This window comes from Sarcophilus harrisii, chromosome 2 (genome assembly GCF_902635505.1).
Source record: "Sarcophilus harrisii chromosome 2, mSarHar1.11, whole genome shotgun sequence".
In the NCBI taxonomy this organism is placed as follows: Eukaryota; Metazoa; Chordata; class Mammalia; order Dasyuromorphia; family Dasyuridae; genus Sarcophilus; species Sarcophilus harrisii.
Window position 1 is genome coordinate 662646402 of NC_045427.1, and position 23692 is coordinate 662670093.

At 40.8% G+C, this 23692-nt stretch overlaps 1 protein-coding gene across 1 annotated transcript; it reads left to right on the top strand.

The window, feature by feature from the left end:
• Window positions 1-3837: 3837 nt before the first annotated feature.
• LOC100923396 (zinc finger protein 32) lies at window positions 3838-17752 on the top strand. The gene is made up of 6 exons (XM_031949413.1): window positions 3838-4721; window positions 5589-5638; window positions 8570-8696; window positions 9737-9832; window positions 14483-15198; window positions 17579-17752. Exons 2-6 carry the CDS (start codon window positions 5609-5611, stop codon window positions 17750-17752), a joined length of 1143 nt encoding a protein of 380 aa, XP_031805273.1. The 5' UTR covers window positions 3838-4721; window positions 5589-5608.
• The last annotated feature ends 5940 nt before the right edge of the window (window positions 17753-23692 follow it).

Here is a 23692-nt window from a genome sequence, read left to right on the forward strand (position 1 = left end):
ACTTTTTCTGTCCTAGAACTGTGAGGAGGATCCTTGCTTTAGTGGCCACAAGCTCTAATCCTGGGACTACTAGCTAGATCCAGGTATGAGCAAAGCAGCAGAAACATGCTCCCAATGTCAGCACAGGGACCCTTGTAATCTCCTCACCAGTTGTCTGATCACTTCACTCTGTGGGCTGAGAGATGGAGAAGCTTCCAGAGCCATCCCCTATTTTTTTTTAAACTGGGGCTCAGTGTGCAGTAGGGGCAGCCTGCAACGGACAAAGCAATGCCTCCCTTCTTTCTCCACCTTCACCACTTCTTTTATCTCCTGTATGCATTGCTGTTTTTGAGACCATAGAGGGCACCTTCTCCATCTTCATTCTCCTTGACTTCTCTTTGGGCTTTGATACTTTTTTTTTCCATGATGCTCTCTGCTCTCTAGGGTTTTCCTGATTTCCCCCCTTCTTATTCTCTGACTACTTCTTTTCTATCTTTTTAGATATTCCTGAGATCAAAATTTCCAACCATATGGGTCCCTTGGAATTCTGTCTCTGATCCTCTTTCTCTTTCCTTCTATATTACTTTTCTTGTTGATTTCATCAGCTACTACGAATTTAATTGCTATCTATATTTTGATGATTTTCAAATATCCCTTTTGTGCCCCAAGCCATGAGTTGAGAGCAAAGCTTCTTTTAACTGAGGGTAATAGGTAGCAAATCTACCAACCTAAGGGATGTCCACTGTGTTTCCAATTACAAAAGGACCCATGGGTAAAGTTTTTATACTTTTTGGAGGCCAGAGGAAGAAGGCAGTATGAAATAGGAAGGCTTGGTCATGAGAATCCAGTGACTAAACAGTCATGATAAGGAAGGCCACCCTATTCTAGCTGCTCTACCCTTCGTGCCATGCATGCCAAGGGAAGGGGTAAATACACTAGCAGCTGAGATCTGGCTTGAACTGTGAGTCATCCTGGCCTCCTCAGTATTCCTGACTACATATACATGTATATCCAATATGGTGCAAATGTCCATCAGTTTCACCATTGCAGCATCTCCAGAATATGCCCCATTCTACCACTATTCATGTGCATGTCTAGATCACCTCATGCTTGGGTTATTAAAATAGCCTAATTCCCAATAAGATCAGGGGTGAAACAATGTTGCATTTTCATTAGTATAATGCAACATTGTACTAGAAATGATAGCTTTAGCAAAAAAGAAAGAAATTAGAGTAGGTAATGAAGAACCAAATCTACCATGCTTTGCAGATGATATGACATAGACAATCCTAGAGAATCACCTAAAAAACTTCAAGAAACAGTTAACAACTTTAGCAAAATTGAAAGGTATAAAATAAACTGATATAAATCATCAGCAGAAAGAACTACAAAGAGAAATCCCATTTAACATAACTGTAGACAATATAAAATATTTGAGTGTCTACCTGCCAAGAGAAATCCAGGAACTATATCTACACAATTATAAAACACTTTTCACAGAAATATAGTTTTATATAAGAAATTAGAAGAATGTCAAGTGCTTATGAGTAGCCAAGATAATAAAATGAAAATAACAATTCTACCAAAAATCAATGTACTTATTCAGTGCCATACCAATCAAACTGTAAGAAATTACTTCATAGAGCTGGAAAAATACTAACAAAAATTCATTTGGAAGAACAAAAACACAGGATTTCAAGGGAATTAATGAAAAAAAAAATGCAAAGGAAGTTCCCTAAACCAAAAAAGGCTTAAACAGAGAAAGAAAATTACAAACCAATCTCCCTGATGAATATAGATGTAAAATTTTTAAATAAAATATTAGCAAAAAGATTATACCAACATATGTTCAGGATAATACACTTTGACCAAGTGGGATTTATATCAAGAATGCAGGGCTGGCTCAGTGTCAGAAAAACATATCATAATTGACAATTATGGTATCAATATCAAAACCAATCAAAATCATATAATAATCTCATTAGATACAAAAAAAAGCTTTTGCCAAAATATGGCACCCATTCCTATTAAAAAAACAAAAAACAAACTAGAGAGCATAAGGTTAAAAGAAACTTTCCTGTCTCCATTTAGTTTTCTCCAAAGATCTATCATACCTAACTTTTCTAGTATTCTATTCACCTCTTTAACTTAATTATTTTGTGGTTTGATTTATCTAGTTCTGAGAATGCAAGGTTGAGATCTCCCACTATTATAGTTTTGCTATTTCTTCTTGCAGCTCTCTTCTTTAAGAATTTAGATGTTACACCACTTGGTGCATATATGTTTAATATTGATATTGCTTCATTATCTACGCTACCCTTTAGCAAGATATAGTGCTCTTCCTTATGTCTTAATTAGATCAATTTTTGCTTTTGCTTGATTTGAAATCAGGATGGCTACCCCTGCTTTTTTGGCTTTACCTGAAGCATAGCAGATTGTGCTCCAGCCTTTTACCTTTACTCTATATATATTGCCCTGCTTCAAGTGTGAGTCCTGTAAACAACATATTGTAGGATTCTGACTTTTAATCCAGTTTGGATTAAATCCATCTCCACTTTATTGGGGAGTTTACCCAATCACATTTATGGTTAAAATTACTAATTCTGTATTTCCTGCATCTTGTTAACCCCTAATTATGCTTTTCTTTTTCCTTTCCCCCTTCCCCCCTTCCCCAGTATTAAACTTATGAGCACCACTTGCCTCATGTAGCCCTCCCTCTTTAGGATCCCTCCCACCCCTTAGAGTCCTTTCCCTTTTCTTAAACCTTTCCCTTACAATTTCTATATTGCCTTCTATTTAGCTTACTCCTTTCCTTTTTGCTTTTCCCCTCCCACTTTTCAATAAGGTGGGAGAAGTTTCTCTGTAAATCAAATATGTCTAATATTTTCTCTCTGAGCCATTTCTGATAAGAGTAAGATTCATACTATGTTCATTCCCCTCCCTTTTTTCCCTCAGATATAATGGGTTTCCTTTCTCTCTTCATGAGATGTAGTACCTTCACTTTTCCCTTTTTCTGGTACAATTTCCTTTCCATTTCTAGCTTCTTTTTTATATTATAACAGTAAAGCTAAATTATACATGTATTCTTTTTATATATTCATAAGAGAAATATAGTTTCCAAGATTTCTTTTTGCCTTTTTATGTTTCTCTTGAGTCCTATATTTGGAGGGTTAGGGTCAATTGCCAAAACATTATTTTAGAGAAGTAGAAAAAAATAACAAAATTCATCTGGAAGAAGAAAAGTTCAAGAATATCACGGGAAATAATGGGAAAAAATGCAAAGGATGGTGGCTTAGCAGTACCAATCCTAAAACTATGTTGTAAAGCAGCAGTAATCAAACGATTTGGTACTGGCTAAGAAATAAGAGTGGTGGATCAGTGAAATAGATTAGATACATACAACACAATAATCAAGGCCTATAGCAATGTAGTATTTGATAAACCCTCAAACTCCAGGTTCTGGAAATAAGAACTCACTATCTGACAGAAATTGCTGGAAAAAATGGAAAATAATAGGCCAGAAGTTCAGCATTGACTTATATCTCACACCCTATACCAAAATAAGATAAAAATGGGTACATTATCTGGGCATAAGGAATGATACCATAAATAAATTAGAACAAGAGACAATCTATCTGATCTTTGGAGAAGGGAGGAATTTATGACATAAGTATAGAACATTATCAAGGGCAAAATCCACACTTTGGTTACATTAAATTAAAAGTTTTTGCACAAACAAAACCAACAGAAACAGGATTAAAAAGGAAGTAAAAAGCTGGGAAAAAATTTTAAAGCCAGTATATCTGATAAAGATCTCATTTCTAAAATATATAAAGAACTGTGTCAAATATATAAGAATACAAGTCATTGCCCAACTGATACATGGTCAAAGGATATGACCAGACAAGTTTTACACGATGAAATGAAAGCCATTTATAGTTATGAAAAAATGCTTATATCACTATTGATAAAAGAAATCCAAATTAAAACAAGTCTGAGGTACCACCTCACACCTCTCAGATTGGCTAAGATGATACGAGTACAGTCCTGCACAGGTGACTCCCCCCTCCCCCAGGCCAGGAAGGAGCAGGCAGCGCCCTAGCAAAGCAGGACTGAGAGCCTATCCCCCGACAGGCCAGCAGCCAGATCCAAAACTCCAAGGCAAGAAGCTTGGGAAAATGTCCCCCTGACCCAGGATCACAGTCCAACTTAATATGAATTTTAGGAGTCAAGAAATAGAATGGAAAAATACACACTCACACTTCCCGCCAAAAAAAAAAAATAGCATCCTTACAAGAAAGATTGAAAGATAAGGTGGGAAGACAGGATGTCAAAGTTAGTTACGTGTAAAGACCCAAATGTGGATGAATCTGTGACCCACGAATAGCTATGGAGGGAGCACCAAGGAGAACTCAAAGAAGTAAACTAGACAGGGAGAAGATCAGGAAAGGGGGCGGTGGAGGGATTGGGGGCCTGGGAGGACTTGGGGGCGGAACAAACGATTGGCCGGAGGCGGGGCCTGCAGGCTTGGCTCTGCTGCGGAGCCTGGAAGGCTCCATCCCCCTGCAGGATGGACAGGGCGGGGCTCTGAGGACCAGGAAGACCCTCCCACAGGAGGTTGGCGGGAAGCCGGAAGTCTTGGAGCTGCTACTTGGCTGCCTCCCCCTCGGGTCTTCCTCCCTTCCGGGCGAACGCTGATCACTTTGCCTTGTGGAAGCCAGAACCGCGCTTGCAGCTCCCAGGTAGGCCAGAGCCAGTGTCCTCCACGCCTGCCGGCTTCCCGGGCTGCCCCGGGTACTGGGTCTCTCTCGTGGAGGGTATCTTCCAGGTCTACCGGAAGCACCCCCTTAAGCCTCGCTGCTGGATATGCACCCAGCTTGCTGTCTTCCCCTGCCCAGATTTACCTCCGAGATTTCAGACTTTGTCCCTTGGAATCCGAGAGCCCTGATTCCAGCCTTCTGATCAGGACCCGGGGGTCTTGTCTCCCTGGACCCACTTCTTGCTAAGAGATTCAGACCCTGCTTCAGAGCCCATCCCTTTAAGTATCCCGTCTTCCTACCTCCCAGGAGCCCACCTGGGAGCAGTGACCAAGGCTCTTTCCTGCTCCTCCTTAACTGAATCCGTGGCTCTTGGTCCCAGGTCCCAGGAAAGCTGCACTTTTCCTTTAGGGACTCCCAGCCCAGGCTCCCCCGAGTGGCCCCACAGTCCTTCCCAGCTGCCTCCCCAGGCTCAGCTGTTCCCCTCTAGTGGCCCTGACCTCCCTGCCATGACATGTATTCATCTGTCTCACCTCTGAGCCCCTCCCCCTGCTCCCCAGACTTCCTCCTTCCCTGGCCCCTCTTCTCTCACAGTCCTCAGAGCTCAATCCCAGCCTGCATTTGGTCTGGACTTTCCAGGAGGCTCCTGGTGGTCTCACAGGGCTCTGAAAAGCAAAGAATTCAAACCTCCTTGGTTGGCTGTGACCTCCATTACTCAAGCCTTTGGTAGCTGCTCCCTTTGTGGGGCCATAAAGGCTGGAGGCAGCAGGGCTGTGAGGGAGAGAGAGACGAGGGCCCAGTTGGAGGAACTTTACACACGGAGTCACCTTCGTTCCTTTTCTGTGTGCGCAGGGAGCCCGGAGCCAGAGGGAATGGGCCCTGGGAGCCTGAGACCTGCTCAGGTGAGTGCCGTCCTCCAGACCTGACCCCCATCAGCCATCAAGGTGTCTGGAGCCATGGAGGGGGGTGTGAAGCTGGCACTGCCTGACTTGTGGGCTGTGCCTTTACCAAAGTCAGTAGCAGCTTGAGCACAGTAGGAACAACACTGTCCTCTTCTTCCTCCTCTTTCCCCTCCTCCTCTTGCTGTTCTGTGTTTCCCTGATTCACTGAGTCCTGTGAGACCCACCCAACCACTCTGACCTCTTATTCTCCAATCCTTCCCCTCCTTTTCACTGGTGAGTAAAATGTGTTTTTCCATTCATCTCTGTGTTGTGGGTGTTCTTCCTTCCTTGGACTAGGTGACTGAAGTTCAGACATCAGATGTTCCCACTTACTCCTTCCTCCCTATTTGTAGAGATGTCTTTACCTGAGATAACATTTCCCAGTCCTCCTTTCTCTCCACCCACCTTCAGGTATTCCTCTTCCCCTCTTCTTTCCAGTCTCTCCGGAAGATCCTCAAGACATAACAGAATCACTCCCAACTTTACTTGGATTCCCTCTGTGAGCCCCAAGTGTCCAGAGGGGATGCTTCTGATCTCATCTTGATTGCATATCACTACTTTGTCCTTTTGAGTTCCTCAAGACTAGTCCTGGATTACTTTTTTTTATTTTTCTTCACTTGTACTTGAATTTCTAAGGTTTTCTCCATTTATGGTCTTTTCATTAAGAATATTTGTAAGGACTTTCCATAAAAGTCCTTTATCCCTTCTAATATTATATTCAGTTTTGTTTCACAAATTACTCTTGGCCATAAGATCCTGTCCTTTGCCTTCTGGCCTGTCTTATTCCAAGTTCCGTGCTCCTTAATAGATGTTCTATTGTGTCTGGTCCGAAAGGTGCTCCTTAGTACATGAATTGTCCTGGAGTTGCTGGCTGCTTGCAGAATTTTTCTCATTGACTTAGAAAGTCAGCATTTTGGCTATAGTGTTTCTGGGAGTTTTCATTCAGAGATCTCTTTCCGGAAGTGATCTGTGGTTCGAGGTAGATAGAGAATTCAAGGATTTTCTCCTGGCCATGAGAAGGTCCATTCTCATGAAAGCTTACAAGCTAGTCATGGGAGAGGCTAGCCGGGTGGGACTCTAGAGAAAAGGAAATATTCTGCAATCCCGGGGAATGTCAAAAAGTGTAAAAGAGAAATAAATTCAGCAGTTGTTCAGAAGCGAAAAAATAGAAGAGAAAATGAAAGGTGAAATGTGGATTATACAAAGGCCATGAGGATGTCAGGGTACTAATTCCTAGTTAGAAACAAACATGTCTCAAGTTCACAAAGGCCATTCTCTTTGGCAAAAGAGAAGAGACTGTAGAGAAAATGAAGAGATAAAATGAGAACCAGCAGGGGGAAATATGAAATAGTGCCAAGAGAGCAATAGGATTACCTAGGGAAAGAATTGGGAAGACTCTATTAAAGGAATTTAGTGGATTATTCCATTAACTGACAGCCTAAAAACATAAAGGAGTTTAGCAAACTAACCAGAGTTAACTCTAGTAAGGACAAAATCACAGTAAATTGAAAGCACTATGAGGAGGGAGGGAGAGAGTTCTCCATAATGGGTTTTGTCCTAAAAAGGACTTAGCAAAGCTCTTGATCATGGAGACTTTTTGATATGTGAGATACGAGGTTGGAGGTTTCTTAGGGCAGGAGGGGTAAATACTAGGCAAGAATTTGGGAGCTCACAGGGAGGGATCAAAGAGGAACCAGATGGGATCCACCTGGCAGACCAGGTCCCAGACCCAAAGCATGGTAATTAGAATCTCAAATGTTATTTATAGATACTCAAAAGTTTGAGGGATAGATTTCCATTCTCCCAGTCACTCTATGCAGACAGGTTAGTTTGAGACTTGGTTATGCCTGATAATGGCAGGTTGGGTTCTTGCTGACGAGGGAGTGAATAAGTTCAAAGTTCACATCAGAACAAAAAACAGATGTTTCAAAGAAGAAATCCAAAATGATGTACTTGTAGCAGGTTGGAAATAGAGATGGCCCCTTCCAAGTATCAGGTTATTCCCAGTTCTGCCCACCTTCTCCATATACATAATTCTTGTTCTCCCAAGATTATACATTTCTAGGCATCTTTGTAAAATGTTTATTTCTGATAAAGAAATTGGCAATATTTTTCTCATGAATTTTTGTAAGTCATGAAAGAAGCTTCCTTTCTACTTATTCTTATTTTTCTATAATGAAATATTAAAATTAAAGCTAATAGGCTTGAAATAAGTGAAAACAGTGACAAAGGCATGAGCTGTTTTGGCCATACTAATGTCATACTCAGAGTGACCTCAGGGAAGCAATAAAACTTTTTTCCCAGAGATGTTGTACTTGCCAACTTCTCACAGTCTTTACAGAATGTTCTTTAGAATATCACTTAAATCACTTCTGCTGAAGAAGAAAGGTCCTATTATCCTCTTGCTCTCCACAGATCCATCTACCTCACAGAAAAAAAACACAAACTCCTCCTGATTCCACAAGGAAATGCATTCAATAATAAGACATTTCTTAACTTTATTCCAGCTGATGGTATAAAATCCTTTTTCCAAAATTCAATAAGACTCTTCTCCCCCCCCCCCCCCCCCCCCCAGGCAATTAGGGTTAAGAGACTTGCCAGGGTCACACAGCCAGGAAGTGTTAAGTGTCTGAGACCAGATTTGAACTCAGGTCCTCCTGACTTCAAGGCTGGTGCTCTATCCACTGTGCCACCTAGCTGTCCCCTTCACCCCCCAATAAGACTTTTAATGACCTTGGTTGCAGGAGCCAACTCTGCCACTTAGAAATGAGCATGAGCTTTAGCAAATCTCTTTTCTGCTTGAGTTTCCTCCTGTAAATTGGAGAAGGTTGGTTGCATTTTTTAATTCTGAAGTGACTTTCAGCTCTACGTCTCATGACTTTGGTGCTTTAGGACTTGGTGACATTCAAGGATGTGGCTGTGGACTTCACCCAGGAGGAGTGGGGCCTCTTGGACTCTCCCCAGAAGCAGTTGTACAGGGAAGTCATGCTGGAGAATGTCCGGAACCTGCTGTCCCTGGGTAAGGACATTTCCCCGGGTAACTCTGAATCTGCAATCAAAGGGCGTATCTTCATTTCCTGGGGTGCAGGGTTGGGGAGTATATTAGTTGGAAAGGAGAAAATGCTCTTCTGCTATGTCCAATCACCAGAGTCCTCCTCAGTGTTTTTGCCTTGTGTGATAGAAAACTGAGGGTGTTCTCGGCTGCTCCTGAAGCTGTCTCTTACCAGTTCGAGGTAGCTTCAAGTCAAAGATCAAACCAGTGTGGAAGCATCTCACCCAGGGATCTACTCTGAGCTGATTTTGGCTGACCTCTACCTGGACACAGACTGGTTGACCAGAGCTCAGAAAATTGCTCCCAGAGTTATTGCTGACAAGCTGTCCCTATTTGTCATGGGGCTAGGATTTGGAATATTCTTTTTAACAAGCATCACTTTGTAGCCCAAAGCCCGTGGTTGTTTCTAGTATAGGAAAGTTGTCCTGAAGCTTCTTTCTGATTGCCTTCAAATTCCAGCACCAGTGGTGCGAAAGGAAGGGAAGGGATTTAAAGCATTTCTTTTCACCTACTGTGTGTCAGGTGCTTTGCATTATGCTTTCTTTACAATACATTAACAATATTTTTTACAAAAAAACTTCCAGCAAATTAGTTATTTTGACTATTCAAGGTAGCCAGATTAATCATAAAAGCACAAAGGAAGAAAAATGTGATTTGTGTACAGATAAAGAACTAATAGAAACATGTATGGCATAATTTACATCTGGCCCAATAAACCTTTTTACCCAGATATGGGGTTATAAGCTCCTGCCAGAACGTAACCTAACAGGATAATAGAGGGGGAAACCATTTGACTGTTCTTACAAAAAAAGTTGTACAACAGGATATGACAAACCCTATTATGAGTTTCTTTCATTATAAACACTAGTGCGTGACCATAGACTCATATATGTTTCAATATAATGGGCTGAATCTCAGTGGAGCAGCTCTGGATCCCCTCTCCATTCCCTAAAGAGAACTCAATTTCAAGCTTCTCTCCTTTATCCCTCCCCGATTTCCATGCCCAGGGCTTCCAGTTCCCAGAGAAGATGTGATCTCGTATTTTAAGCAAAGACAAGTACCTTGGATGCTGGACCAAGAAGGCCTGAGGAGCCGCTCTCCAGGTGAGTGAGGTGACAGCAGGGATATGAGCAATACTAATGACTTCTGGGAGTTACCCCGAAGAAAATGTAGGTTTGGGGTAGAAAGACCAGCCTTGGAATTCTTTTTCAGATACTTTTTAGGAAGATCTCTTTCTCAGATTCTCCTCTTCCAGTCACTGAATCTCAGTTTCCCATTTATAAAATGAGTGGGTTAGGATCATGTAGGTCCCTTGCAGTGATCATGTGGGATCCTATAAGAAGTCATTATTTCACTTTGGGGCAATGGAATTCTCCTGAAAGTGCCAAAAGGGGATCAGGTTGTCCCAGATGAGCCAGTTCTTAGAACTTCTCCAAGTCAGCAAACTTTTAAGTGCCTGCTATCAGCCAGGCCTTGGGCTGTGCCCCAGGAACATATATAGAGACAAGGGACTTCCCCTGCTCTCCTGGAGGTCACAGACAGCTGGGGCAGGCAGTACATCAGTGAGTCTGTAGAACCCCTCTGTGGGCCAGATAAATTGGATCAATTTAGTGCCTCCTTAAATCACTAAGTAATTAAGGTAATGATGGTTTAAGAAGGAGAATAAAATTGGGGAGATGATGGTCAGCATGAAATACCATACCTAGCATTTATACAGCATCTGCTGTGACATGCAGTGTGTCAGTATTGTCTCGTTTTATCCTCATGAGAATCTTAGGACTTGGGTGCTATTATTGTGCCTTTTTTTGGGCAAAAATTGGATTGTGCCCAATTTGGCACAATCCTACCTCAGCAAGTTGCTGAGGTGGGATGAATACTCAGGTCTGGCTGATTCAAGGCCCTGTTCACACTTTTTCCCTTGTACCTTCAGCTCTATTCTGATTCTGAAACAGATATGAGGAAAGTAGTCTCATATGTATGAGGTAGACAGTGGAAGGAAACATGAACAAGCTCTTCTTGAGAGATAGAATCTCATTTTTTTTGAAATGTTAAACAATCAAAATTATTTGTTAATTACTATTTTAAAAGAGTTATATTTTTATGGGCTTGAGCCAAGCATTGCATTAAATCACAAATGTACTTAAAGGTCACTTTCAAATATGCTGTTTTCTTGTTTTTTTTTTTTTAATGTTTAATTCAAAAAATAAGGATAGAATATCTTCAGATATTAGTTTCTGGTTTTTTTGTGTTTTTTTTTTTTTTAACTATTGGTAAATTAGCTACTCTCACTGAAACTCTACTTAAAGATTAACCCATGTTGCCAACTAATTCCTTTGAGAAACTGCCAGGTGGGAGAAGAGAAACAAACAAAGGATAAGTTCAAATTAAAAAAACAATCCTTTGCATTTCAATGAGTGACCTTTTAAGGTCTTTTTTTTTTAGAAAGGTTGTGGTCTCCCATGGTGATTTCATGATGGCTTCTACTGTGCATTCCTAGTGACCATGGTTTCCAGTAGGTTTCCAGCACTGCTTCAAGAATGGAGACACAGATTGTATTTTTATTTTTAATTTATTGTATTTGAAAAAAAAAACAGTAAGGAAAAAAAAGAAAACAGAAAAGGAATACAAAACAAAATAAAGCAAAATATCAGGGAAGATTCATAATTTATAACAAGAAAGTAAGTAGAGAAAATTACATTCATGACTGTCCATTTTTTTCTTTATTTCCATGTAAACTGGTTTTTGGTTCTCTACTGTACACCTTATTTATTTTTTCACCCTTTCATTCTCCCTACCCTAGCAAGCTACAGTTAAGAGATACATTTATGTATACTTACATAGATATATCCATTCATACACAGTCATAAACACAATCCCACATACAGACACAAGACTTTCCTACCCCTGCTGACTCTTTAATTGAATTCTGCTTCATAACTTGCCTTGCTATTAACCTCCTCCACCCAAGGATTCCTCCTTGTCTTCTCCCTCACCTGTTGCTCCCCATCAACTCATTCATCCTCCCACTGGGGTGCTCTGCCTTTCATGGTATATATGGAGTGTTGCCTATTGAACCCATTCCCGATATGAGTAGGTTTTCAGAATTTTGAGTCCTCCTCCCCCCCTCTAGTACCTCTCTGTCTATTCTTCCTCTGCACCTCATTTGTATAACAGGATTACTCTTTTTAGCTTAACTGCCAATCTTTCTTTGAGCTGCCCTATTGTTGATGGGAATCTTAAACATAAAGGAAGAAAACAAACAAGTTTTCCATATTTGAACAGTTTGTGCATGTTGAGTTCCTTCATATTGATCTTTGGCTCTTATAGCTTAAATTTTCTGTTAAGTTCAGGTTTCATTGATAGAAAGTTTTCAAAATCTGCAAGTTCACTGAATTTTTATCATTCAAAATTACACATAATTGTGCTGGATATGATATTTTTGGCCATGAGCCAAGTTTTTTTATTGTTTTGATTGATTGTCTTATGTTTCACATTCTGTTCTATTTCCTTATCCTTTATAATCTGTTTTATTATTTCTTGGTCTCATACCTTTACTGATTTCCCTTGCCCAATTCTAATTTTCAAAGAATTATTTTCATCTTTGAGACTCTGTACCTTCTTTCCCTATTTGGTTAAGTTTTTTGTATAATGCTGTTTTTCTTGGATGGTTCTAATTTTTTAGTCTTTTGTCAGTGTCTTTCATTTGATTTTAAATATGTTTCAGATGTGGGCCTCTTCTTTGCAGGTTTTTTTTTAAAATAAGAGGTATTGATGCAAGCATTTCTAAGCATGGGGTGGGAGGATGTTGCCTCAGGCTTCTCTTTAGCCTCTGAGCAGGAACCCAAAACCCAAGAGCTCCCTCTCCTGCAAGTGTCTACAGCCAGCAGGGTCCCTGCCCACTGCCTCTGCACTCATCTGGTGTTGATTTTTTCTGGCTCTGGGCTTGGTCTCATCAGCACAGCTGGGCCTGGTGTTCCTAATCTTTGGAGCTTCCCTTGGTCTTTCCAGACATAGACTCCTGCTCCACAAACAGTCCAGGAGGCAAAAGTCTCTGTGGTTCCTGCTGATGCTGGCAACCACCCCCAGTTAGCTGAGGGGTCCCCACTGGGTGTTTCTGCAGAGGTAGAGAACTTCACATGGGTTAATCCTCAGTCTGGGGTCTTTCTTCAGATTTCCTCATATTGGAGCAGGAGGACTCCTGTTCTGCCCAAGATCTTGATTTTCCACCAGTCTATTTTCACACTAAGGTGCAAATTAGTTCTATTTTTTAGAGAAATAAGGAGAGATTGAAATTTTCCAACCTACTCCACCATTTTCCCATAATCCTCCCCCCAGACAATATTTTGATCTGGAGATTGAAGGTTTGATGAGCTGTGATCACAAGGTAATCCAGCAATGACAGAACTGTTTTGGTGCAGGGAGAGAGCCACGGAGGGGCTTTGCAGGCCTGTGGCCCTTTGTACATAAATGTCCAACCTTCCTGGTATTCTGGAAACAATTGGTTCTCAAATTGAGAATCTGAAAATATATTGCACTTAGAAGCCATCAGAGATTGAGGAAGCACCCGTGAACCCCAAAACCAGCATGTTCATGATCATTTCAAGTCACCGAGAAAGAGATATGTTAAGGTGGATATTGGCCCCTACTTGTTCAAGCAACAATTTGCCACATTACAGCACTGGCACATTTTGGAGTTGAATGGTTTGGATTATTGTTACAATTCTTCAAGGAGCTTGTGAACTTTTAAAGGGGAAAGAGTTGCAATGGCATGCTCTACCCTTGCATGCCAATATTTTTAGATATGGGTGATTTCTTCCATTTTTAGACAACTGTTTTGTTAAAATGATATGCAGGAGATATGATGATAAGCAATGGCTATCTTTTTTTTCTTTTTTTTGCTGAGGTGATTGGGGTTTAAGAAACCTTATAAATGTAACCAGTGTGGAAAAGCTTTTGCAGAAAGTGGAGCTCTTACTGTATATCAGAGAATGCACACTGGGAAGAAACCTGATGAATGTAACCAGTGTGGAAAGGCTTTCAGAGATAAGTGATTTGTGCAGGATCACACAGCTAGGAAGTGTTAAGTGTCTGAGGCCAGATTTGAACCCAGGTCTGCCTGACTTCAGGGCTGGTGCTCTGTCCACTGCTCCACCTAGCTGCCCCTGCAATGTCTTATCTTAAAAAAAAAAAAAAAAAAGTATTGCATCAGAAGCCAGTATGCCTCAGATAAAATTTATTAAGGCATGTTCTGAATGTGACTTCTGATAATTTAACAGAAAAAAAATTTTTTTGAAAGTAACCAGCAGAAAGTGCATATAATGAAAGAAAAAGGGAAAAATGAGTATGGAACTAGTTTGTCAAATACTGTAAGCAGCCGGCCCATTCACAGAATGTGAATTCCTGTATCAGCTGCTGGGATTTGGGTCAGGTCCCTCAATCCCTCTGAGTTGATGGTCTGAGTTGTGCAAGTAGTGAGAATGAAGGTATTCTGTGTTGTCACAGGTTTACTGTGAGAATCCAATGTATTTGTGCATGAAGCATATTAAAAATTAAGTTATCCTTGGGATATAAGCTAATGGGATTTTTAAGGGATTGATTCTGCCCATTTAAGATTTGTCCTTTTGCCTGGGAAATAGAAAATAACTGAGTTTCTATTCTGCTGATAGAGGAAAGTAGATATAAATGTGTGTGTAGTATGTTTTCCTGTTTATTGTTGATTGTTGTATTTTTTTAATTTGTTCTTTTTATTTCAGAAAGTGAGATCAGACTTGAAATGATGAAAAGTACTCACAAACAAACACTCATGAGTCCCTGTGACTTCACTTGGAAAGAAATCAGTGCTATACATGAAAAAATACACACTGGAGAAAAATCTTATGATTATAAGCAGTGTGGAAAGACTTTCAGCAATAAGGGAGCTCTTACTGTGCCTCAGGGAATCCACACTGGAGAGACACCTTATGAATGTAACCAATGTGGACAGGGCTTTAAAAAAAGGCAATATCTAACTCAACATCAAAGAATCCACACTGGAGAAAAACCTTATGAATGTAAACAGTGTGGAAAGGCTTTTACACACAAAAATTCTTTCGCTCTACATCAGAAAATGCACACTGGACAGAAACCTTATGAATGTAACCAATGTGGAAAGGCTTTTCGCAGCAAGGGACATCTTATTGTACATCAAAGAATCCACACTGGAGAAAAACCTTATATGTGTAACCAGTGTGGAAAGGCTTTTAGACAAAAATATTCTCTCACTCTACATCAGAGAATCCATTCTGGAGAGAAACCTTATGAATGTAAGCAATGTGGAAAGGCTTTTACCACAATAGGAACTCTTAATCAACATCAGAGAATCCACACTGGAGAGAAACCTTATGATTGTAAGCAATGTGGAAAGTGTTTTACAAAAAGGCAGTCTCTTACTGTACATCAGGAATTCATGCTGGAGAGAAACCTTATGACTGTAATCAGTGTGGAAAGGCTTTTAAAAAAAAGGCAATCTCTTACTATACATCAGAGAATCCATACTTATGAATGTAACCAGTGTGGAAAAGAGTTTTACAAAAGGAATCTCTTACTGTACATCAGGGAATCCATACTGGAGAGAAACCTTATAAATGTAACCAATGTGGAAAGGCTTTTACATACAAACATTCTCTCACTCTACATCAGAAAAACACACTGGGAGAAACCTTATGAATGTAACCAATGTGGAAAGGCTTTTATACAAAGGGAATCTCTTACTGGACATCAGAGAATCCACACTGGAGAAAAACCTTATGAATGTAACCAATGTGGAAAAGCTTTTCCACAGAAACAATCTCTCACTTTTCATCAGAGGATTCACACTGGAGAGAAACCTTATGAATGTAACCAATGTGGAAAGGCTTTTAGAAAAAAAGGACATCTCACTGTACATCAGAGAATTCACACTGGAGAGAAACCTTATAAATGTAACCACTGTGGAAAAGCTTTTGCAGAAAGTGGAGCTCTTACTGTACATCAGAGAATGCACACTGGGGAGAAACCTTATGAATGTAGCCATTGTGGAAAGACTTTTAGAGATAAAGCAACTCTTACTATACATCAGAGAATCCACACTGGAGAGAAACCTTATGAATGTAACCAGTGTGGAATGGCTTTAGATGTAAGAAAAGTCTTACTGGACATCAGAGAAGCCACATTGATGAGAATGTAATATAACCAATGTGGAAAGGATTTTCCATAAAACAGTCTCACTTTACATCAGAGAATTTACACTGAAGAGAAACGTTATGAGTGTAACCACTGTGCAAAGACTTTAGAAAAAGGCACATCTTACTGGACATCAGAGAATCCACACTGGAAAGAAATGTTACGTAATGACATTAATGTGGAAACAATGTCATAAAAACCTAATTGGTTCTTGCCAATGTGTTAGGATGTGTTAGGAAATGAAAAGGCATTAAAAGAAGGAGGAAACTGGATTTGTTAGAGATCAATCAGAGAATATGGGGTGTTGTTAATGCCTTCATAATTAGCCTTTTGTAGCTGTAACCCTTTAGAGGCTGAGAAAGGGAAAATCAAAGGTGACTAGGAATAGGAAATGTCTTCAGAGGCATATTGGATCCTTCTTTTCCATCTGATCACTTTGAAAGCCAGTGTAGTGGGATGGAAAGATCACTAGATTGGGATTCAGAGGTCAAGGCTTGAAATTCTGGGTTCTTGGGAAAGTAATTTAATTTCACTGATCTCAGTACATTTTCATTAGGTTCAGGATCTGTTTCAGCTCTGAATGCCTCAAGAAGCCAAAGTGGAGCTTGAAAATGAACCCTACTCATTGCCACTTCTTGCTGGATCCTCAGCTTCAGATTCAGCATAGTAACTCAGGGACTTCACTAAACCTTCGGGGTAAGAGTAGCAGTTTGGAGAGGTAGAAAGACATGAGAAATTCCAAATCTACATCTTGTTGAATCAGGAAATTTGTACATCATTCCTAAATATACAACTTCTGTGCAACTAGTGAAATCGATTTCTTGCCATATTTGTTCAGGCCAAAAATATTTTATTAAGATGCTTTTATGAAATATTTCAAGTTTGTGGTTTCAGCTTTCCTTCATCAAATTGGCAGAGATGACCCCCAAGGCTGTACGTAGTGTTAGGGGCTATATAATTAGAGGCACAACAATGCAATGTGTATGTAGTTGTGAATTGGTTCATCTTTTCTGAAAACCCATTTGGTATTAGGATTTATTAAAAGGTTATCAGAAGTCCGTACTTTGTGACAAAGACTCCATGGCAAGACATCTGCTGTAAGGGAAAAATGGTTCTAGGTACACTAAAATAGCCATTGCAGTGTTTTAGGTTTTATATTGGAGGGAGGTGGTAGCAAAAAACCATATAGATGCAAAATAGAAAATAGGAGCTCTTCTGTTGGAGGTCTTAAGGAATTTTGGTTCACAAACAAATTGGAATATTGTGCCATAAGAAACTGGCTAGGAAGAATTTGAAGAAGCATGGGGATATGTAAAGGAATGGAGATATCCTCAAGTGAGCAAAACCAAGAAAATCTATATACATTGTGACTCCCTCAGATACTCAGAAAGCCTGGTCAGTGATCTCTTCAATTTGAAATTCCTTCCAGTAATGTAGATGCCTGTCTGTCTGTCCATCCTGTAGGGCTCTTGCCTGTGCCCTGTGTGAAGCCGGCTCATCTCTTATACAGTTCTCTCATGAGAAGTATGAGCAAGGTAAATTATCCCAGCAGAGGAACTTCAGAAAATGCTTTATCAGCAACTCGCTGATTCCATTGACAAATGACAGAATCAGGTATGCTAAGGCCATGCCATGGGGCCTACTGACAGTTCCCTGGGGTCCTCTACTACGGGAGCTGTTCTGTCAGCAACTGCGAAGAGACAGCCATGGTTTTGGCTGGTTGGTCGGCCAGATCACTGAGGGGCACAGATGCCGTTTTCTGCACTGGGCCTTGGACTGTTAACTACTGCCACAGCCTGGGGCAGCCGGAAGGCTGGTCCTGAGAGGAAGCCTTGTTTCCTTTCCTAATTCACTGCCTGGCATTGGCTTGTGGAGCCAAAGAGGGCCAGGGAATGATGAAACCCTGCCTACTTCTATGGCAGCGGTGATGTCAAACCCAGCCCCCAAGCCTCCATCCTCATTTGTGTGGCAGATCTCTCACTGAGCCAGACCCAGTCTGCTCCCTCTGAGGCGGTTTCCCTCCGGTGCAGCCAGATAAACGATTCCTAAACAATAAGATGGGCAGCATGCAGAAAAGAGCCCCTGTGGTTTGTAGCTGGACAGGCAGTTATCCGAGAGAGAAGCCACATGCAAGAGCCAGCGCAAAAGGCAAGCAGACCTTCCCAAAGTGATCCAGAACAGGAAAAGGACTGTTGCTCCCTGTGCAAGGCAGGCGTGCTCAGAGGCTGGGCTGATGATGGAGCCCGTTGGAGCATCGATGGACAAGGTGAGTTGGGGCTCTGGGAAATGGTCCAGTAGCTCCAAGTCCCTGCACTCATACAGTGGAAAGTTCAAGGCTTCACTTTTATATCCACCCCTTAAACTGCTGCCACGATCAAATGTTAACAGAATTTTAGTCATGGAAAAGTGTAAAAGGTCATTTTGTTCTAATAAGCTGAGAAAGAGAAAGAGTGAGATGATGATTTTGATGATGAAGTTAGGGCCTGTCATTGCAGCTTATATTCCATCATACCCATTTCTGGTGACCTTTTTATTTCCCTAGAAATCTCAACCTTTGTAAGATTAATCTAGCTTCCAAATTCACATTCAACAGTCATAGTCTTCAAGGGGATGGATACAAGTGTATTTCTGCTCAGAACCTTGATTCAAATAAGGCATGTGAGAAAAAGCAATACACAATTAACAAACACAGGGGCCACTATAGCAAACAAATAACATACAACATACATCCGCCACAAGGAAGCACCACGATTTAAATTCCTTGGCCAGGTAAATCCATGGTCATATGGAAGGCATTGCTAGGGTACAGGTTTTCTGGCTGAAATTCTCATAGTCCCTTTTCACCAAGGTGTTTTTACAGGATGAGAACAAGGAAGGAATTATGCTTCCTGTTCTTCTTGATATGTGACTCTTCAGACAGAGCAGTCCCTTGAAGTACAGGATGCTCCCTCACAAGAGGCTCGCCAAGGAGAATATTGGTTCATTCCTTCAGGAAGATTATGTTTATCCCAGGAACTGTGCAGGTTTCCAGGCTAACCCCCAGCCTGACATAAAGAATACTCATTATTGAAGGCACCAGAAGGGTAGGGGCCTTTCTTGGGCTTCCTGAGATTCTATCAGATAACTTGAGTATTCTAAGTTTCTCAGCAAACAAATTAACAAAGGAACGCCCAAGACTCCCTGGGAGTGGGAGATGGGAGAACCCCATCTGCCCTCACCCATAAGAATCTTGGTTATTGGAGTCCCTTGTCACCTCTCAGGTCAGGTCTTCTGTTCGCCACCTTCTCAGTCTTGTTCCTTTGCTCTTCACCATCCTATGTTTTCTGTCTGAAACTCATCTGAAGCCTCATTTTCCTGAATTTCTCTCCAGCCTTTGACAATGGTGACCACTCTCTCTTTCTCTAGATATTTAAGACAGCACTTTCCTGGCTTTCCTTCTACCAATCCAACCACTACTTCATGATCTTCTTTCTTGGGTCTTCCTCCAGATCACACCCCTTCAGTCATAGGTGTCCCTCCTCCTTGGTCCTCTTCTCTTCTCTCTCTACACTAATTGATCTCATCAGCTACTTTGGATTTAATGTCTTTATTCTGATGATTCACAGATCTTTTACCTTTCCTGCCATAATTTCTCTTCTGATTTTTAGTCTTGCATCTATACTGACCTGCCTGGCTACACTAAGTCATGTTTAAAAAGTAAAAATCCATCTAGGGTGCCTTCTTGAACACCTATTAATTTTTCTGCAAGGTGTGTTGCAGAGTGTTGGACTGATCATAGACATATCCTCTCCAACATGAGTATTTGCATTCAACAAAAGGTGTGGCCCCAAGGCAAAAAGACTACCACGTAGAGAAATTCAGAAGCTGTTAAATGAAAAATGAAAACTTCACAGGATGTACCAACACAAGAGTTCATCCATCTCTAAGAAGGCAGCCTTTAATTCCTCCAGGATAATGCACAATTGATGCTTAGAGAGATACAGGATTCTTGACTGAGTAAGAAGATAGATAAAATCCAGTTTTCTGCTGATAGGAATAATCCAAAGTATCTTTATGATTCCTTGAAGGCTGTTAATGAGCCCAAGATCTAGAGTGCTTCTCAACTACTCAGTGGTGATTGTGCCACACTAATTAGTGATAAGGACATGATCCTAGAAAGGACATGAACACTTCCAGAATCCAGAATGGACGGTCCTGTGATAACCATAGAAAAGGGAGGGGGCTGGGAGAAGTCTTCCTATTGTCCTCAAAATTCCAGCAACAGTATTGAGAAAGGAATGAAAGGGAATCAGCATTTCTTTCACCTGCTGTTTGCCAGGAGCTATGCCATATGCTTTCTTTTCAGTACACTATTAACAATATTCTTTTAAGAAAAACTTCCAGAAGATAAGTTATTTTGACTATTCTAAATATCCAAATTAATGAAAAAGGACAAATGAATAAAGATGTTATTTGCATCCAGATAAAGAATTAATAGAATTATGTATAGCATAATTTTACATCAGGCCCAATTACTCTTTTTAACCAGGTAGGGGATTAGAAGTTTCTGCCAGAATGGAACCAATGGGATAACAGGTGAGGGGCAGGGGGAGAGAGAGAGCATTTGATTGTTTCTCCAAAAAACTTTGTACAATAGGATGATGTGACAAGTCCTATTATGGGTTCCTTATAATACAAGCACTAGTGGGTGACCATAGACTCATGTTTCACAATAATGAGGTGAATCTCAAAATGAAGAAGCTCTGGATCCTCACCCCATTCCCTAAAGAGAACTAAATTTCAAGCTTCTCTCCTTGATACATACCTTATTTCCATGCCCAGGATTCCAGATCCCAGAGAAGATGTGATCTCTTATCTCAAGCCAAGGGAAGCTCCATGGATGCTTGACTAAGAAGGTCCAAGGAGCTGCTTTCCAAGAGAGTGAGATGAAAGCAGGGATATGAGAGTTGTGGTCCATGAGGATTCTAGGAGTTACCCTGAAGTAATGCTAGGTTTGGGGGAGAAAGACCAGCCTTGGAATTATTTTTCAGATACCTTTTAGGCAGATCTCTTTTTCAGATACTCCCAGGCCAGTCACTGAATCTTAGGTTCTGATCTTTAAAATGGATTCCATGGCTCTTGTAGGACCCTTCCATTGATCATCTGTGATCCTATAAGAAAATATTCTTTGGTATTTGGGGCAATGCAATTATCCTGAAAATGCCAAAAGGGGGGAATCAGGTTGTCCCAGATCTTAGAACTTCTTCAAATGAGCAGTTAAGTGCCGGCTATATGCCAGGCTCTGAGCTAACCTCCAGGAATATAAAGAGATTATTTGCTAATTACTATTTTAAAAAGGTTTATTTCCATTGACTCGGGACAAACATATTAAATCACAAATGTACTCAAAGGTCAATTTTAAATAATAATTTTAAAAAAAAATGTTTATAAGCAAAACAGCCTTTAAAAGGAAAGCATTTCTTCAGATATTACTTTGTTTTGGCTACTGTCACTGAAACCCATGGTGCTGACCAATTCCTTTGAGAAACTGCCAGATGGAAGAATAACATAAATAGAGGATAAGTTCAAATTAAAAAGCCACCTCAACATTTTAATGGTGGTCACTTTATGGTCTGTTTTTGTAGAAATGTGGTCTCCCATGTTGATCTCATGATGGCCTCTACTGTTCATTCCTAGTGAACATGGTGTTCAAGTAGGCTGCCAGCACTGTGCCAAGAATGCAGACCCAGATAATATCATTTAAAAAAATTTATTCTATTTGAAAAAACAGAGTTAGAAAAACTGGAAAAGGAATATAAAGCAAAATGAAAGAGAACTTAGTCATGTGCCAGCAGAATATCAGGGAGAATTCTTAATATATAATAAATTATCAGATCAAGAAAGAATCTAAGTAGAAGAAATTACATTCACGAGTGTCCGTTTTTACTTTGCTTCCTTGTAAACTGGTCTTTGGTTCAATACTGTGTACCTTGTTTATTTTTCCCCCTTTTATTCCTCCCCCAGTGCAAAGCAAGCTATAGTCAAGAAGATATATTTATGTATACTTATGTAGATATATCCATGTATACATACACATACTCACAAGCACCTACCCCACAAATACATGTGTCTTTCCTATCCCTGCTGACTTTTTAATTGAATTCTATTTCATAACTGGCTTTGTTATTATTTAACCTCCCCCCACCCAAGACTTCCCTCCCTTGTCTTCTCCCCTCACCCATTGCTTCCCCATCTGCCTCAGGGGTTCTCTGCCCTTCATGGTACATATGGAGTGTTGCCTATTGAACCCATTCCATGTGGTTCTAATTTTTTTGTTTGTTTTGTTTTTTCTTCAGTGTCTCATTTGAATTATTTGTTTTTAAAAATATTTCAATGGTGGGGCTCTTTTCTTTGCAGGTTTTTTGGTTGTTGTTTTTAATAAAGAGGTTTTAGTGTAAGCATTTCTAATCATGGGATGAGAAGATGCTGCCTCAAGTTCCTTTTGGCCCTCCCTTCTGAGCAGGAGCCCCAGCCCAAGAGCTCCCCTCTCTTGCTAGTGCCTGCAGCCAGCAGGGTCCCTGTCCCACAGCCTCTGCACTTACTTGGTGCTGGTTCCTAATGACCCTGGGCTGGGTCTCAGCAGCACAGCTAGGCCTGGTGTGGTCTCGGCAGCACAGCTGGGCCTGGTGTTCCTAATCCATGGAACTTCCCTTGGTCTTCCAGACTCAGACCCTTACTCTACAAACAGTCTAGGAGGCAAAAGTCTCTGTGGTTCCTGCTGATGCTGCAGCCACCCCCAGCTAGCTGAAGGATCCCCACTGGGTGTTTCTGCAGAGGTAGAGAACTTCACACAGTTAATCCTCAGTCTGGGGTCTTTCTTCAAGTCTCCTCATATTAGAGCAGGAATGTAATATTCTTCTCTAAAATAAAATATTCTCTGAGAGCAGGTTTCTTTTCAGTTCAATAATCACCTCAAATGCAGCCAGGAGTCAAAGTTCAAATCCTTTGTTTTCTCCTTCGAAGTCTTGTCTCCTTCACTTGGGGCTTGGCTAGTTTTTCTGGAGGCCTATCTCTCTCCTTGGTTCTGAGAGGCCTGCCTTCTCTGGCTTCTGAATCTGCTCGACTGAATCCTGTCTGAGGCTCCGAGAGCTTCTAGTGCCCTTGTCCTTTTGGCCCTGAGAGCTTCTTGGTTATATGCCCCATACTGAGTATACACCAATCATATCACTAGGAAACGATTATTTGTTGTAGGATTAAATTGATGCTAAACTAGATTTAACCATTGTCTCCTCAATTCCACGTAGTACCTTGTTTCAAATTCTGGTTCATAACATCTTATAAGATTAAATCGATCATACTGAACCATGCTAAATTAGATCACCATTGTCTCTATCAATTCCACTGACTTAGCTCCTTGTTTCAAGTTCTAGCCCATAACACAGGAGGACCCCTGTTCTACCCCAGATCTTGATTTTTCACCAGGCTTTTTGTCCTGAGGCACAAATTGGTTCTATTTGTGGGAGAAATTGGGAGAGCTTGAAATTTTCCATCCTACTCCATCTTCGCAGAATCCTCCCCCCAGACAATATCTTGAACTGATCATTACAGGTTTGATGAGCTGTGATCACTAGGTTACCCAGCAATGAGAGAACTGCTCTGGTGCAGGAAGAGAGCCATTGAGGGCCTTTGCAGGTCCGTGACCCTTTGTTCATGAATGTAGTGTCTATCTCAAAAACAAAAAGTATTTCATTGGAACAAAATTCCATATGCCATAAGTAAAATAA

What these genes read in the sequence shown, in the direction of transcription:
- LOC100923396 (XM_031949413.1), top strand. Translation starts at nt 5,609, where the DNA reads ATGGGCCCTGGGAGCCTGAGACCTGCTCAG. An exon ending in GGAGCCTGAGACCTGCTCAG is followed by an intron (nt 5,639 to 8,569) that starts GTGAGTGCCGTC and finishes TTGGTGCTTTAG; the next exon opens with GACTTGGTGACATTCAAGGA. An exon ending in TGGAGAGAAACCTTATGACT is followed by an intron (nt 15,199 to 17,578) that starts GTAATCAGTGTG and finishes GCCTACTGACAG; the next exon opens with TTCCCTGGGGTCCTCTACTA.